Genomic DNA, 18,241 nt, shown 5'->3' with positions numbered 1-18,241 from the left:
ACCTTCAAGCTCCACCTGAATATGAAAAAAAAAAAAAAAAAAAAGTTGATGTCAAATGTAACGAACTCTGTTATTGTGTTGTTAATTCACAACCAAAACAAATCTAATATTTAATTATTTATATATTTCTTGAAATGAAAAACAAACCAGAAATGAAAATTGGTCAGCAAACTTTTTAATGCGACAACTCGAAACAATAAATTACAAGAAAAATCTGGATAAATAAATATTTAGCTATGTATGCATTGCCTTAACAGTACTTTGACAACAGACCAACAGCAGTAAGAAAAACAGGCTTATAAAAAAAAAGCATCTTTACGCCAATTTCGAATAACCTAAGTCCAGATACCAGGCATCCCAGACGAGATGAGTCCTGCACTTCATTGGGTTTCCAGTCGACGTCTTCATTATGTTTTAAAATAGAGATTAAACTAACTGATAATGTTCCAGGACATTTATTTGAATCTGATTATTGTACAATGTGATTCATTCATTATCAGTCCCTGCGTTTTGTTAACTTCATTGCACCAGAGTCTGTAGAAATCGGCTCTGAAGTCTCTATAGCAGATTTCAAGGAGGAGTGGGATTCCTAACCGGAGAGTACAGGGTCCAAGAGGAGATGTTTATGAATAAAAAATAAATAAGATTCCTAAATATTTTTGTATCTACATGGGAAATTTAACTTCCAACACATTTACTGGTCAAACCTGAACAGAACAGGGGTGTTGGTACTGAAAGGGGAAAAAGGAAGAAGCCTCTTTAACAGCAGAATCCTCTAAAACAGGTCCAGGTGTGTCAGCAACAGGATAATCAGGTCCACGTCCAGTTCGCTGTGTTAAAGTCAAAATAGTTCAAATGTTTTTTGATGGTCAGCCGCTCTGTCTACAGCCCCTTCATAGACGATGACACCTTCTTCTTGCGAGCGGCCAGCATCTCGTAGAACGGGTCTTTGCTGATGGCGGCTCTGCAGGCAAATATGGAGGAAGGAGGAAAGGTTAAAGAAAGACTTCCAGGAAAATCATCTCCTCACATCCGTCAAATGGACTCTCTTGATCAATACAAATCACAAATCAGAACACACTGTTTAGATTAGCATACCCCAGCATAACTTACATCTCGATTTAGTCTATTTTAAACGTTTTTAAACCAGTGATTTCTATGTATTTTTTTAATCTCGAGAAATGGAAAGTCGTAAAAAGCCTTGCATGCCCTTGGACGGTTGAAAGAACAACTGTATGTACTGAACAGAAATATTTATAATAAGTGACTATGAATGTACTTTTTTTAATTTGTTGTTTTGTAAGGTGACCTTGGGTGTCCAAAAAGGCAAATAAAAAGGTATTATCATCCTCATCTCAGTGTGTTTGAATGTGTCTCACTTGATGCTGTTCATCCACTCGTCCTTCTCCTCGGCGGTCGGGGCTGAGATCCTGTAGAATGTATGGTTGCCCTCGACGACGCGGCCATCTGCCTCCGTCTTACAGGCTTTGATCACCTGATCTTTGTGGTCCGGGATGTACAGCTCAAAGCAGTTCTGTGTGACAGAGAGAGAAACAAGATGAGTCAGGAACAAGGGTCAACAGGAAAAAGGGTGTATATATATATATATACATATATATATATATGTATATATATATATACATATATATATATACATATACATATATATACATATACATATATATACATATATATACATACATATATATACATATACATATATATACATATACATATATACATATATATACATACATATATATACATATACATATATATACATATATATACATATATATACATATATACATATATACATATATATACATATATATACATATATATACATACATATATATACATATACATATATATACATACATATATATACATATATATACATATATATACATATATATATATATATACATATATATACATATATATACATATATACATATATATACATATATATATATATATATATACATATATATATATATATATACATATATATATATATACATATATATATATATATATATACATATATATATATATATATATATATATATACATATATATATATATATATATACATATATATACATATATATATATATATATATATATATATATATACATATATATGTATATATATATATATATATATATACATATATATGTATATATATATATATATATGTATATATATATATATATATGTATATATATATATATATATATATATATATATATATATATATATATATATATATATATATATATATATATATATATATATATATATATATATATATATATATATGTATATATGTATATGTATTAGAGGTGGGCATAGATTAATTTTTTTAATCTAGATTAATCTAGATTAATTTTGAAATTAATCTAGATTAATCTAGATTAAAATGGCTCATTTGAATTCATTCATAATATGTGTGTGCTCCCTAAATAATGACTCAAAGTAAGTCTTTGAGAACGTGTTTCTCAAGCCAGGTGGCGCATCAGACCAGGGGCTCATCTCCTGTTTCCAACATGCATCACAAACTGCTTGAGGAAGCTGTTCTACTATGATAATTGGTGATGAAAATAAATAATGTTCAACAAGATGTACTTGTGTTTACAAACTGTTTATTCAGTTAAACATGAACTTTGAACTGTAGGCCATAAGAGGTAACGATGAATTGTTTAGGGCTGCAACTAACGATTATTTCAATAATCGATTAATCGGTCGATTATTTTTTCGATTAATCGATGAATCGGATAAAAAAAATAAACATTTGTAAATGCTGCATCTTTATTCAAAAACTGAACATTACTTCAAATTCACAGTGCACACTGAAGTGTCAAAACACCAGGTTATTGCTCCAACGTCCCGGAACTATTAAAAGTAATATTAAATGATAAAAAATTAATAATAAACTTAACTGGGATAACACAAAAAAAAACATACAATGTATGATATACATTTATACAGTATAAGGGATGTCCATGGTAAACCAGTCAACCGATAATATTTTTAACCGGTAAATACTAACGGTTAAAAAAATTAAATCATCTTAATTTCTCTCAGATGACAGGAGAGTTAATTTGTATTGATATTGATACCATTTTCAAGACTCCTTAACGATCCAAGTCTTTATTGATATCAAAATTGATAATTTTCTATTATTTTGTTGAAATAGAACTTGTATTATTGCTTTAATTGCTGATATGATCATAGCTCTAGATAGGACATTAAACAGGTCATAATTCCATTCCATCTTTACTATCTATTTTATATTGCTGGGAAAACAAGTTTTGCCAAAATCTCAAATTTCTTTTTTTTTGTGTTGCATTTGAACACATCAATCATATTACTGAGCCGGCCTGAACACATCACAGTTGACATGTTTGCTACTTTTTTTAAGCTAACTAGCTTTATATCCTTCCGATTTTAACATGGATTTAAAATCTGGATCACTATTTTTAACTGACGGGACTTTCTACACCGTTCGGTTGTATGATTACTGCCGCTGCATTGAATGACTGTTGATGCGCCGATGCCGATTCTCCGAGCACGTCTGCACACCGTCTGCAGCAGCAGCTGACAGTTTTTTTGGACTAGACGGATACTGAGTTGATGGAGTTTTTTTTAACCCAAAGAAAGCAAAGGTACAACACTTTTATATAGGCCTGCAGTCCAGTGTTAGATATGACCAAAATACAAGCTGTGGCCGCTCACACTATAGCTTTCCCGCACGTGAAGCGAGCCTTCACGTGCGGAAGGGGGTTCACCCCGACGGCGAACAGCATCTCCCCTGAGCCGAACAGGAGGTGGAATTAAGAGATTAACGGCGATATTTTTTTTATCGCCCGATAAGAGTTTGGCGTTAACGCAGCCGTTAACGCCGTTATCGGCCCACCACTAATATGTATATATATATATATATTGTGAAATATTTATCAAATCACTTTTTTCCGTCATGACTAAACTGCTAAGGGAATACTTTACCGGTTTCTTGGAGTCATCGACTTCTCTGATGCTCAGATTTTCCAGCGGAATAATTCCTCTGGGTTCCTTATCCTTTTAAATCAGCAGAGAGAAAGAAAAATAATTACTGAGATATTGAAGTTCTTACATACAGTATTTGATATCTCTTCTTTAAGGCTGTGTGTAGCTGAACAGCAAGTACTTACGGTTGTGTATTCAAAGTAGTAGAGGCAGTTATCTGTGAGGATAAACCAGCGTCTCTTCCAGGTCTTAACTCGTCCACCTGAGGAGGGAAAACACAGGTGAGCTACTGTAAGACGGCAGCGAGGACAGAAAACTGGACTTAATAATATGACAGCAGCAGCATTCTGAAGCAAAATGGCGGCAAAAATCATCAATTTACACTGAGCCTACTGAAGCCAAGGTTAAAACTGATGTGACATATATTGTATATGTTCACATCGAGGCGTAAGCGCATGTGTGAAATTAGATACAAAAGATGATTTTTTTTTTGTTGTTGTGCCATATCAAACTGTGATGTGAGGGTGAATGCACACAGCGAGTGGGGGTGAAAAGGCAGTGAGGGAGTGGGGTAGGGGCAGCTCAGAAGCAAAGCAGTGCGTTAAAACTGGGGATTTCAAGGGTACTTACCTCCTGGAGTCAGACCCCATGGAACACAAACAAACAAGAAGAATGTCAACAAAAGAAATGACAAAAAAAAAACAGAAGAAAAAAATACTTTGTTTTGAGTCTCAACACAAGTTTTTCCTCCTAACTTTAAAGGTGTAGTTACAGGTCTAGTCCACTAGAGGGCCCCCAGCTCATAGTTACAGTAACTCATCCAGACTGAATAAAATAAAATATTGAAGTATTACAGCGTTACACAGCTCGTACCCAGTTTTAGCAGCCATCCTTCTCTGTCGGGGTTGAAAAATGTGTGTGTGAGATCGTTCCCATCGTCCTCTGGGATCTTAAAGGGTTCATTCTTGATGCTGTCGTACAGGTTCTACAGAGAGAATGAGATAAAGATGATGACATGTTATAATATGACCTACTGGGCAAAGTATGAGCATGAATACAGGCAGGACATTTGCCAAGGTCCCGTTTCATAGAAAAAAGGGAAAGAAGAAAAAAAGGGTGATTTTGCATCTGGAGAGCTTCTGTGCAGGCATTTTTACTCTGAAATGAGTTTGTTGTCTTTGGCTACATTAACTGTTGGAAAGCGTTTCAACACTTTCACAAGTATTTGTCGTTAATCCACTGCAAAGCCAAAATATTTAGACGCATTGACGACTTGCGAGGTGATCCCCGTCATGGAGCTTTGCCTTCATTTTAAGTTTGTCTGGTTAGAATCGTTCAGTGATGTTCAAGGACTTTATGTTTTATCGGGACGAAGCATCAAATAAAAAAGGCATACCTGTTAATGAATAAGAATTTTCTGAAAAAGGTTTGGTAACACCAGTTTTTCATTATTAATTCAGATTAAGTTTTACTTAGATGGTCTCAGGTAAAATAAGAATATAAGTGAAAATAAGGTTTATGCAGTGAAAATACATTTTATTTAATGTATTTGAAGGAATCAAAATAACATTTACAAAAACTTTCCCGGGTACAAGGATGCAGGTAAAGAAAGTGTTACTTGACTTTTGTACTTTTGTGACTTAGGCTATTTTGTGACTAAATTAGACACAGTTTGTAGTTTTGAGTTGTAACAAACTGTGTACTCTTTGTCACATATATCACACAGGGAGCTGTGACTTCAGCTTGTCTGTGTGAAATACTCACCCTGAGCAGGTCCTCAGGTAGATCTCCTCCATCATTGATTCCTCTGTTCATGGCCTGGAACCTCTGGACCGACGGTTTGTCCTTCACATTGGGGTTGTGCAGACTGGTGTTCAACATGATCACAGCAAACGACAATATGTAACAGGTATCTGTAGGGGAGAGAGGGGGAGAGAGGGGGGGAGAGAGAGAGAGAGAGAGAGAGAGAGAGAGAGAGAGAGAGAGAGAGAGAGAGAGAGAGAGAGAGAGAGAGAGAGAGAGAGAGAGAGAGAGAGAGAGAGAGAGAGAGAGAGAGAGAGAGAGAGAGAGAGAGAGAGAGAGAGAGAGAGAGAGAGAGAGAGAGAGAGAGAGAGAGAGAGAGAGAGAGAGAGAGAATTTCTTCAGGACTTTACCACTAAAATAAGTTCTTGACAAGACAGAAATGTGCTTTAAAATTCATCATGTCAACAAAACAGGAGAAAAATATGTCTGGTATGGGTTTTTTGTTTTATGAGCGACTCCTGAAACAAATTGAGTGTTTTTTCCTCAAAAAGAAGAACAAAACTTATTTTTTTTCCACACACACACACAGACACACACACACATTTGTACAGCTATATTTGTGAGGACACTCATTGACATAATGCATTCCCGAGCCCCTTACCCTCACCATCAAAACTAAATGCATGAGCCCAACCCTCATACTTACCCTAACCTAAACCTAATTCATACCTGAATCTTTAAACCAAGTCTTTAGTTAAATATCCTCTCTTTTCAAAAATGTCCTCACTCGTAAGGTACTAAAAGTCAAATTGGTTCCCACACAAAATGGTTTACAAGCACACAAACATGGGTATGTACCTGTGCTCTGAAAGACCCCGGGGTTACAGCGACAGTAGCGCTGGGCGAAGGCCTCCATCATGCGGTCGATCTTCTGGGCCTCACCGGGCAGACGGAAGCTCCAGAGGAACTGCCTCAGAGCCTGCACCAGGTTCAGGTCTGTGAACTCATGTAACTCTACGAAGGCATGAAGGACCTCGATGTTGAAGTCATCTCTGCATATCACACACACACGCACGCACACGCACACACACACACACACACACACACACACACACGCACACACACACACACATATACAGGGGAGTACACGGAAGGAAAACTAGATCAGGAATTGACAGCATCTCTCTGAGTTGGCGGCTAAAACATTTGGATGATTTGTGCCGTTTCAGATAAAGACAGATTAATGGATAAACGGCTGAAGCACCATAAGCTCATATTTATTTGATTATGTCACATATCGATAAGACCTGATCTGTATATCAGGACATTAGGATTTATTATCTGGGTCTGATGTCATTACTTCTGATGGGGAAAAAGACCGATTTTCACAGAAGACTTCAGAATCAGAAAAGGTTTATTATTGGTATTGGTACGTTCACACATACAGTACAAGGAGTTTGCCTCGGTCTGATGGTGCACGTAAGACGTATGTGAAGTTAGAAGTTCTTCAAGATAAAGAGCTGTGCAATTTTGTGAGTGGGCAGAGTGATACAGGAATGGTCACTTGAATAGAAGAGCGCCATAATGAATGTTATTAGTAACAGCTGTGCTTTTTGCTGCTATGACTAAGGATATTAAATGTCTCTTCAGGTGTAGTGCACATGGTTGGAATCACTCACCTCTCTCCGAGGTAGTCGCCGATGGCCGTCTTATTAAGCCCCTCCCCTTTGTAGAGGAACTGAGCGATGTCATCACTGGTGTTTTTCAGGAGCGAGCTGTCAATCAGGAAACGAATCCCCTGAGGGAGAAAATCAGACCAGAAAGCTCACTTTGAACATTCTCACATACGAAACATTTCTAAAACACTGAATATGAAGAAAAATATCAGAAATAAATTATGATTATTTTGATTATAGTTATTTCCTGTTATATTGTTGTCAGTTTCAACAAAGTCTTCTCATTCATCTGAACCCGAATCCATCATTAATTCATAATTTCTCCATTGTTTTCTGAGGTGTCATAGATAAATCTAAAAAATAATGAACGGATTGATCGACACTTTAAAAGATGATCATTAGTTTCAGCCCTACACTGATCTACACACGAAGGAGAGAATAGCCTGACTTTGATCTGTTCTCACCTTCTTGGGATCCATGTTGAACTTCTTTCGGCCCATGGCCACTTGTTTATTCCTCTGCATGCTTTTCCTAAAAATGGATTAAACACAACAGAACTTCGCTGATTAAATCAATACAAAAACCCTTGGATGGTGAAGCAATTGTATATTTGTCGAAAAATGTATGAAAAGCTACATTTTTAAGTTATTTGTCAATCAAATCGGTGTAGCAATAGTGTCTAGTCTAGTGTATATAATATCTCGACTTGGCCAACCCTTCTTCATAGATAATGTAAACAGTAGTTGCAGCTGGCTCTGTTCTGTGTGTCAGGTCCATTTTGAATACACTCCACTCCACTAACACAAAAGCTGAGTGGACCACGGCCGCCCACACACACAGGCTCAAAATGTTTGTTGAGAGACACTTTACCTCTCTTCAGTCACGCCCAGGTTATCAATCTCATTGGTCACTTCGGCTATCTCATCCTTCAGCCTCTGAGAGCAGACAGACAGAGACAGAGAGAGAGACAGACAGACATACAGGCAGACAGACAGCGAGAGAGAGAGAGAGAGAGAGAGAGAGGAAACAACATTAACATGTTGATGTTAGTGTGAAGTCTAACCTTTCATATAATATATATATTATAATAATTATATTATATAATAATTATAGATGTATAGACAGAAATCCAGAAGTCCCTCATGGCAAAATCTTACAAAGCCAACACCACGGAATTATTTTCATACGTTTTTCTGCATGTACATTCATTTAATACATTTAAATTTTGTTTCTCATTTGTTATCATTTTGAAATTGATGTATTTGATCAAATGCAGAAAAAGAACAACGTGATATCGGCATTATATATGGGCCATCAGCATCGGCCATTGACCCATATCGGTCGACCACTACAAAAAAAACTAAAAGTGCAGACGTGATTCACTCTCACTAAGTCCGCCTCATTCTTTCTCTTTGAAGGAGTCTAGTGGAGCAGCCGCCCTCTTCAGTAAACCCTCTGTGGGATATGTAGCACCTGTTCTGGGGTCAGATTTGACCACTCTTCCCCCTGCTTCCCCTCTCACCACGTGCTGACCCAGATTCAGCAGTCTGCCCTCCCCGCTCCGTCTGAGTGTCACACACAGACGCACGGGGAGACGGGAATATGCAACATCAAAGACTCTGACCGGCTTAGTGGAGCCAGAGGTTATGGAGGAGAGAAACAGATGGAGAAACACTGGAGATAATGAACTAAGATAATTATAGAAGAGAATCATAACCAGACGAGGCCTCGGACACTGAGTGCTAACTGTATGTGTGAAAACCAGATAAACAATGGAAAATAACTTCAACTGGTCTGGAATTCCTCCATGTGCGTTTCCATGGTTACACCCCCCCTTAAGAAACTAACAGCGTCTTTGGTCTCCATTACTGGAATATTTCACGGCTCATTACCCATCAGCCCCCAAGGGCGAGAGTGGGCGGGGCATAGAGCCGACCTCAGTAATAAACTCCATCAATCTAGTCGCAGAGCGTCACTACCCGGAGGCCGTGTTTTCCTGCCTCTGTGTGTGTGTGTGTGTGTGTGTGTGTTGTGGATGTCAACCTTGCTGACCGAGCAGCATTTTATCAAATCTAAAAAACTAGCTTCAAAATGGACTTTATATTGGTCAAATCCTCCAAAGGAGCCAATGTAAAGCATCATCACAGTCCCATTAATTTGCTTTAGATTGTAGGAGCACTTAGACGGGGGTGAAGCTGTCCCCTCGGGGCAGAGCGAAATGAACAAGACACACACACACACACACACACACACACACAGCATATACATATACGGTCCACCCCCCTCATTCACATGTACACCAAACAAAGAAGATCAACAGTCCTGAATGTGTACATTAACGTGCCGGTGGTCATACGCCCCCCCCCCCTACACACACACACACACCAGAGGCACAAATGTACTCAAGGCAAGGTCACAGAGAAGAAAGAACCTGAACAATGTGATGTTCAGACAAAGAGGTGAAAATGGAAACCCACACAATGCACTGTTTGATTTTGCCATTCCTGTAATTCCCTGACGCTGTTTGGATGGTTGAAAGGAGAGTTTTGTTTTTTTAAATAGTCCAAAGAAAGTTTGGAAGCTGGCCACTTGATTTCTCCAAGTCATACAGGTGATGCCTCATATTAACTTCAAATAAACCTTTGGATGCATTTTTTTCCCTACTAAAACATAAACAAACTAGGTGAATTCAAATCTAAATGAAAAAAATAAAAATATGCAAAAGATGTGTGTGTGGTGAGTGTGAGTGTGTGTGTGTGTGGTTACTTGTATGTCGTGCAGTAGCTCTTCTTTTCTGCGTCGGATGCTTTCCAGCTCCTGTCTCTCGTCTGGACTGAGGTCATCAGGCACTGAGGAGACAAGCACATGCAAAGATCAAATATTCTCTCTGAGACACGAACATAATACATATACTGTACACACACAAGCGCACGCACACACACACACACACACACAAGGGGAGAGATTTGAGAGTCCCACCGCTCTGGATCACTATGGCGACACAATCTTGTATCCACCAAATGACCTCCCCCCCCCTCCCCATGCATCCAAACCCCGGGGCCCGAGGATGAAATCAAACCCCCTTTGTCTCATACAGATGTGACACACAAGACACACACACATAACATCACGGTAAGGAGGGGGAAATAACAACAGTAGATATCTTGAGTTGTTACAACCGGAAAAAAAAGCAACATTTATATTTGCTGGAACAAAGTAGAAATTAAATTTAAAAAAAATGTCATACAATACTGACATTACGTCATAATATAATAGTTTAGCCAAACTTATGACTAACGTTAGGCTGTGTGTTTAGAACAAATATTACAAATAGAAGAAGTGTGTGTCTTGAGGCTTTTACATCTGACTTTAGAATGATAAAGACGACCTGTAACCTCCTGATGTCACTGGTTATCATATTTTAAACAAACTCAAATACAACAAAAGTCACATGGAATGGTACTTCAGACATGATATCTGTTGATTTCAGTTGTCCATATTGCCTCTCAGTTCACACACACCCTTAACTAAACTCTTCACTCTGATAGAACAACAGTTCATGGGCCAACTGACACACACAATATCTGTAGAGGAACGATAAGGAAACGCGGGAACTGTGGAACTGTCAGTCAGGGGCCTGTGGTTTTTCTCATGAAACTTATTGTGCTGATCTTCATATTCCTGTGTAGATATCTTCAAACACCACACCTCTGCACAGTCAAATAATATGGGTGCCTCAAAATAATGACGCTTATACCATGGCTACTTTGAATATTCAAATAAACTCTTTATTTCACTTTGCCACCATGACCAAGTTACTCAGTGTCAAACTCTGGAGCAAGTCGAACAGAGCGAGTATTCCACTTTTCATCAACATGTATCCTCCTCAGCAACGTATTTGCAAAAAATAAACAACTCAAATAATATCGTTCATGTTGAAATGGAGTTAAGTTAAAGACTTCTCCTGTCCTACCCCCTGATCATTCATACTGCGTGCCCTTTTAACTCCAGAAAAAGCTGCTAAATTGACCTTGAATTCAGTTTGTTGTTATTTAAAAGCTCAAGCTATGCAGTCACTTCTGAATATGTGTACAAGGCAAATTAACTGAAGTCAAAGGTGGTGTGACAGGTGCCACAGCCACAGATACTGACATTATTTACATACTGCAAACAGACACAGTGATGCTTGCGCGCACGCACACACATACACACACACACACACACACACACACACAAATAACTCGCAAATAAACCTGAGGACAAGAATAACGCAGCATTGTGAACAGTGAAACTGGCATTAAAGCTCACTTCCTCTCTCTGGTTTTGGAGGAAATAAGCGCAAGTGAAACACTGTCACACTGTCTCACTCACACACACACACACACACACACACACACACACACACACACACACACACACACACACACACACACACACACACACACACACACACACACACACACACACACACACACACACACACACACACACACACACACACACACACACACACACACACACACACACACACACACACACACACACACACACACACACACACACACACACACACACACACGGAGGTCAATAACAACATGCGTTTTCAGGCTCCTCCACCGGCCGTTCTGCATAGCCTCTAGGTCAGAGTGTGTGTTTGTGTTTGAAATGGGACACCTTGTCATAGCTGCTGATGACCAGCTGCTCAACATATCCCAGCCTAAAGTTCACTCTCTATCCTCCTACTGTCACTCCACAGTTTGTACCGCATTTCATTCTCCCAAGACCGTATATTAAATATATTGTATATTGGGGAGGACAACATACCGCCGAATATTCAAATATTCTCAAATTGTTGTTTAGTCATAAAATAAAGCTTTCGTCAATTTCGACTACATGGTTACAGCCTTGCATCCTCCAAATTAAGTAGAAACCACATGTATGTTCTGGCAGCGTTTCATGAGGTTTCTGAGAAAGATGTGACGACAAACACACACACACACACACACACACACACACACACACACACACACACACACACACGTAGACACACACACACACACACACACACGTAGGCACACACTTAAACCATTCATTCAGATAAGTTTCTGTAAAACAGCCCTAAAGCAGAAGTTATGATGACGCACTGAACGCCTACACATTAGTGTCATAATCCTGAGGTTCATACCAGAGAAAGCTTCTTCTTTCTGATGAGAGGTGCCTCATCACCACTTTTTAAAATGGTCCCAGTATTCCCAGACAGAGCAGCCAAAAACACCCAGTTATGTAGTGTTTATAAGTCAAGGTTCGAATCCCACTCCAGTTATTTCTTAAGGTCCAGCAGCTCCTATCACCAAAAATTCCAGTACAAAAAGAAATCCCTTTGCCTGCGATACAGTCTTGTGTCTCAAACAGCAAAAAAACAAAAATAATCCAGTCCTGGCCCGAGCCCTCCAATCCCCAAATCCCAATCCTGTGGTCCGGCCCCGCTGCTCCTTAATCCTCACAGGAGGAGAGAGAGAGGAGGGGAGAGAGCATGCAGCTAAATGGGGACGAGGACTGAGTGTGAGTGTGTGTGTGAGAATGAATGGGAGTGTATGTGTGTGTGTGTGTGTGTGGGGGGGGGGGGGGGGGGAAACCCTTGAACTCTAATTTCTCTCTCTCCGCCTCCCCTCTGTCCATCTCAACTCCTCCTTCCCTCCTTCCCTCCAGCACTGAGCATCAGACACAGGCTCCCCCATGTGGACACACCGCTGTCCCAGAGGAAGGAGGTGCAGTCAGTAGTTTGAGCATACATGTTAAAGCCCCCTGTAAACCCAAATCCACCAAAGTCCTTCTAACTATGTCATTTGGGGAGTGTAGTTGCATGATTGTGAGCATCTGAAAATAGTTAGGGTAGCATAATATCAATTCAAATGAAAGATAATTGTCATTTATATTTGATAAACTTTACAGAAATTCAGGTTAGATGAGACTGAGTCTGAGTCTGTTTCTTATGACAGTTAGTATTTTTAATCAATTACGGCAGTTCTTTGACCAAATGTTCTCAAAAAACAATGACTGTTGCCGTGGAGACGGTTTGATACGGCCACTCCCATACAGTCCTGTCAAAGGTCTACGATAGACACTAAAAAACCTTATTATATTTAGGAACATTCACTTTCAATCTGATTTATGTAAACTCTTATTGAGACACCCAGCTTTTATATTATATCTTGATTTTGACTATTTCAGACCGGGTTTCCAGAGACTTAACATCTCTCACTGAATGATGCTAAAATCTTTTTACAAAAAAAACAGTGTGGTGTAAAGACACGAGTAAGATGCAGACATGAGGGTGACTCATTCTCTCTCTTTTGGAAGAATTAAATGTATTCACTGTTCTGCGCGCACACGCAGACACACACACACACACACACACACACCAACAACAGCTTATTGGTTTGTCTCAAAGGATGGCAGCTGACCCAGGGCCTTAAGGCAAAGCAGTATGACTAGAAAATAATCTATGTTTTCAGATGTGTTCCTTATAACATTTGGTCTGGCTGAAAAAACTATTTTCTGATTGGCTGGCAGCTGTGCGTTATAACACAGAATACATGAAGAGTGGTCAGAGGGCACTGATGGAACACTGAAAACTAACACAATCAAAACAGTAACTTAACATTACTAAAACAAAAACATGACTTCCAACCTGAACATGAACACTCCCATGAGCCTTTGCGATCCCCTATGTATGTTTCCAATTGCCATGGTTACGAGTCGGTTAGCAGACTCATTTCAACCAATTGGTCCCATTAATGTAAAAATCAGAGTTTAATTTCCAATTAAAATAGTGAGTGTTTGTTAAAGCAGCTGTGATACATGTATTTCATATTGTTGACCGCGGTATAAGTGGGATAATCACAGTGTATAGGTTACGCCTACTCGTTGATTATCTCTTACGTAATTGCTCATTTTCAGTGTGTGTCGTTCACAAGGGGATAATTGTGCGTTTGAATGTTGCTTGGCCCCGAGAATAACAAGCTCAACACAGTGATATAATCCTGCGGTTATGGTTAAACCCCCTAATGACTGATTGCATTGCATTTCAAACAGCCTCAAAACTCAAAAAAAGTTGAATAAAATGAGGCACTTACAAATCCAACAGAACAGCAGGAGAACAAACAGTGCCCAGAGTCGTAGGGAGGGAAAAACAATTCTGAGAGAGAGAAAATTAGGACATTTCTGACAACTTGAGCTGCTCTCTCTCTCTGGGGGGAGTCTTTAAAAGTGAAGTTTGTGCTAAGTGGGAAAAAGCTGTCAAAACCCACTGCCACTACTGTGACCATGCTAAAAAAGTAAAGGTAGCACTTACTCTGTCAAGTGAACAAAAAATGCAATGAAAAGCTACCTGTTCTGTACTACTGGCTGCTCTGTTATTTCCTACTGGACAATGGTTACCTTACTTAAAAGGTGCACTATGTAGTTTTAGAGGAGGGGGGGTTGTTTACATTTGCCCGCAGTTATTTTACAAAACATTATTCTACTGACTGTAATTCTGTAATTCTTAGTATTGAATAATTCTATCATCATGAATCCTAACAAAATTATTTAGAGGCACCTAGAACCAAACGCTAGACTAGAATATGTTTGTGAACAAAACTGTGGGCCCTGCTTGCGTAGCTATAAAACCTCAAACTGTGTTCCATGGATCGAATTTTCCTGTGAGTAAAGTTTGTTTATTCAGTTATGGAAAATATACCCTAGAAAAATGTTCACTTATCTGACACACCCAAAGTTACATAGTTCACCTACAAAAAAAATAAATGTAAGTGTCCGCGTTGATGGCCTTTCCGGCACTTGGCAGAATGAGCCATCTTATTTGAAAGCACATTTGGTCTTTTGTTTTGACAGGTTTTTCCTCCCTTTCAGAATAAGATACCTCACAGTAAAGCACATCCTGTTGTAGGAAACAGTGGTGCATTTGTAAAGAATCTGATTTATAATCCAAGATGCAGATATTGCCCTCTCTGTAGTGAACTGACCTTTTGTATTCTGTCCAGTTGTGGAAAACCCGCCCACTACCAATCAAATGCTCACCCTCTATTGATACTTTTAAGACACAACTCAAAAGTTATATTTTCTATGGCCTTGGATTGCTTGTAGTGGATTTCATACTTAATATTTCTTATTTTCTACCTCTTACATGTTCGCATTTTGTTTTTAATCAACATTTGTGCAACAAAAAAATTGATAATGCCAATGCCATGCGCTTTATCAATCCTCTTTAAAAGTCAACTCCGGTTCTTTTTATAAATGTGCTATATGAATACATTTGATCTGATACTTTGTTCACTAGTTCTACTTGTGAGGAAACTGAGTGAGCACAGAGATGCACGATGCAGCTGAGTCAACACAAATAAAGGTCAAAGTGTTTTTTAGGGCAATCCCTTCAGTTCCAACGAACAAACGGGCGAATTGACCGTATTTATAGACACATGAACTGGCAAAAGAGCCGCACAATAAGGACAAATCCCCTATGAGGTCTCTGGCCTAAATCCAGATTAATAATAATGGATCCCTTGTGCTAGTTAAATAAAGACTGCCAAAGGGGCATTAAGAAATCACACAGAGGCGGACTTGTTGCTCTCGATCAATTGATAAGACAATTATATGGAAACACACATTAAACAACGTGCTAAATTAGTTAATTTGTGCGTGCTTACTTTAGTTAGCCTACAGGAGTTAACGTTAGTTGCTAGTTAGCTAACCTGGTTAGCTCTTTACACTGTGACTAAAGCGGGTCAGGCTGCAACTTACCAACTCCGTCTTCCGACTTCAAGACCATCGTGTGTGATGTCGGTCCGCGCAGGCTACGAGGACAGCGGGACTATATTTTACTTTAAAAGTTATTTTAAATGTCGGTAATGTTTGTGTAATTCTTCAGTGAGTTACCGTTACTAAATGACAACTGTCTGCCCCAGAGTGAGAGACAGCCGGTGTAGGGACAGGATGACGTGGGCGGTGCTTCAACGGCAGAAGCCAATCAGAGAGCGCTTAAGTACAAACAAACTTCTGAATCAAACTGTTTATCTATCTATCTATCTATCTATCTATCTATCTATCTATCTATCTATCTATCTATCTATCTATCTATCTATCTATCTATCTATCTATCTATCTATCTATCTATCTATCTATCTATCTATCTATCTATCTATCTATCTATCTATCTATCTATCTATCTATCTATCTATCCAAAAAATATACATAAAATATCATGGTATAGGTAGACATGTTGACATCATAAATTTCAACTCTTTCAATCTAATCCATTGAAGTGAAGTCTGTGACATTTTAAGTTGCTATAAGAATAATATAATTAGGCCAGTCAGAAACTTGACTGTTAAGGCATAATTTGTATGTCTTATTACTATGAGTCATAATCTTTAGTTATATTTAATAGCCTATCTTTGACTCAGTAACTTAGTCATCATTGTCAGCTCACATTTCATTTGTGGAGTGGGAGGCAGCCTAGTCTACATAGTTTGACAATTCAAACATTTCAGATAGCCTAGTTTAATTCTTTAACAATCTTTTCCCATGAACAATAATGTGTGAAAAGGAAATTAGTTGACATTTTGCATCTGCATTTCTCAGCCCTGTGTCCTTAGAGATGTGTGTATAATTTAAAAAGGTAAAGCTCACATGAACAGTTTGAAAGTCTTTCCTGAGGGTACGTGTTGATTTTCGACTTTTGTTCAGGTTTTAACACTCCACCCTGTTGTGTGCACAATGATAAAAGCAGGAAGAGGATGCACCAACCCAACTTTACTGTAATGTCTCCACCACCTGCTAGAGACATATTTATTCAAATGGGTGTGAAGACAAAGGAAGTGGGTTTGGTATCAGACGTGGAAGGGTTGTGAGCGAAAGAGGAAGGGAGAGGAGACGATGTAAGGAAGGATAGAGGAAAGGAGGGGAGAGATTTGCAGCTGTGCCCTTGAATCAGCGCTTTATTCAGAGTTTGGACACACCAAAAAACAGGATATGCTGAGGACGAACTGCTGCAGTTGTTTAACAATTTTAAAGGGCCAGCGTATGGAAGTTAATCTGTATTTTTTATGACATTTTCTGAAGGGTTAAGAGTTATATTCATAGGCATAAAATACAGATACATAATTTCAATGAATACATATTCGGTTCCTTCTAAATTCTAAATCCAATGAAACAAACTTACTTCCACCAGCTCACCAGCTTAACAAAAGACAAGATATTTTTCCTCTTCTATTAAGTAACAAGCTGTGAACAGGTTTAATAGAGGACTATTTATTTGCTAGAAAGCTGATCCAATAAAAAAAAACTGTTGACTGCGAGTTATGTGGATTATCCAGCGCAACAGGGGAAACTGTTGAGAAAAGGGAAGTTGCTTTTGATTCTTTCAAAATGTATTTTCTTTCCATCGTGTGTAGGTGGTGGCACAGATTTCTCAGGAATAGAAACTGCATCTCAAAGCTATCTAGAAACCACCACCAGATATTAGGACGGCAGTGGAACAACCCTGCTGCTTATGCAAAAATGTTAATCATTTTCAATTGAAGCTATACAGTATAACCTACTGATAAAATCATCTGGGGCATATCAGAAGGGGTTTATCAGTGAAACCATCAATGTCGCTGTGGCCTTGAGGCTTTGAGGCTTTGAGACGTAGAAAAAAGTGTAGCAGAAGAAAGCGGACGAAATGACAGGAAATATAATAGGGGAAATCCAGCTATAGAAAGAAAGCTGTATATAAGGTGAATGGAAGTAACCTGGACAAGTACCACTC

At 38.7% G+C, this 18,241-nt stretch overlaps 1 protein-coding gene across 3 annotated transcripts in view; it reads right to left on the bottom strand.

The window, feature by feature from the left end:
* Positions 1-254: 254 nt before the first annotated feature.
* Positions 255-18,241, bottom strand: part of LOC307266871 (cytohesin-1-like) — a 19,002-nt gene continuing 1,015 nt past the window's right edge. The window contains exons 1-12 of one of the 3 annotated variants that reach the window (XM_080048986.1): positions 16,234-16,369; positions 10,201-10,283; positions 8,305-8,369; positions 7,899-7,965; positions 7,438-7,556; positions 6,617-6,810; positions 5,780-5,928; positions 4,888-5,000; positions 4,201-4,279; positions 4,016-4,087; positions 1,380-1,534; positions 255-964 (exon numbers count right to left, since the gene is read on the bottom strand). In XM_080048986.1, coding sequence (XP_079905112.1) covers positions 883-964; positions 1,380-1,534; positions 4,016-4,087; positions 4,201-4,279; positions 4,888-5,000; positions 5,780-5,928; positions 6,617-6,810; positions 7,438-7,556; positions 7,899-7,965; positions 8,305-8,369; positions 10,201-10,283; positions 16,234-16,261 — 1,206 coding nt within the window. In that variant the 5' untranslated portion in view covers positions 16,262-16,369 and the 3' untranslated portion in view covers positions 255-882. Of the gene's footprint in view, positions 965-1,379; positions 1,535-4,015; positions 4,088-4,200; positions 4,280-4,887; positions 5,001-5,779; positions 5,929-6,616; positions 6,811-7,437; positions 7,557-7,898; positions 7,966-8,304; positions 8,370-10,200; positions 10,284-12,619; positions 12,761-16,233; positions 16,370-18,241 lie in introns of those variants that run through there. The other 2 variants (XM_080048987.1, XM_080048985.1) reach the window with 2 other exon arrangements.

Source organism: Ammodytes marinus, assembly GCF_949987685.1.
Source record: "Ammodytes marinus genome assembly, chromosome: 20".
Taxonomy (NCBI): Eukaryota; Metazoa; Chordata; class Actinopteri; order Uranoscopiformes; family Ammodytidae; genus Ammodytes; species Ammodytes marinus.
This window is presented reverse-complemented; position numbering and strand designations above follow the sequence as displayed.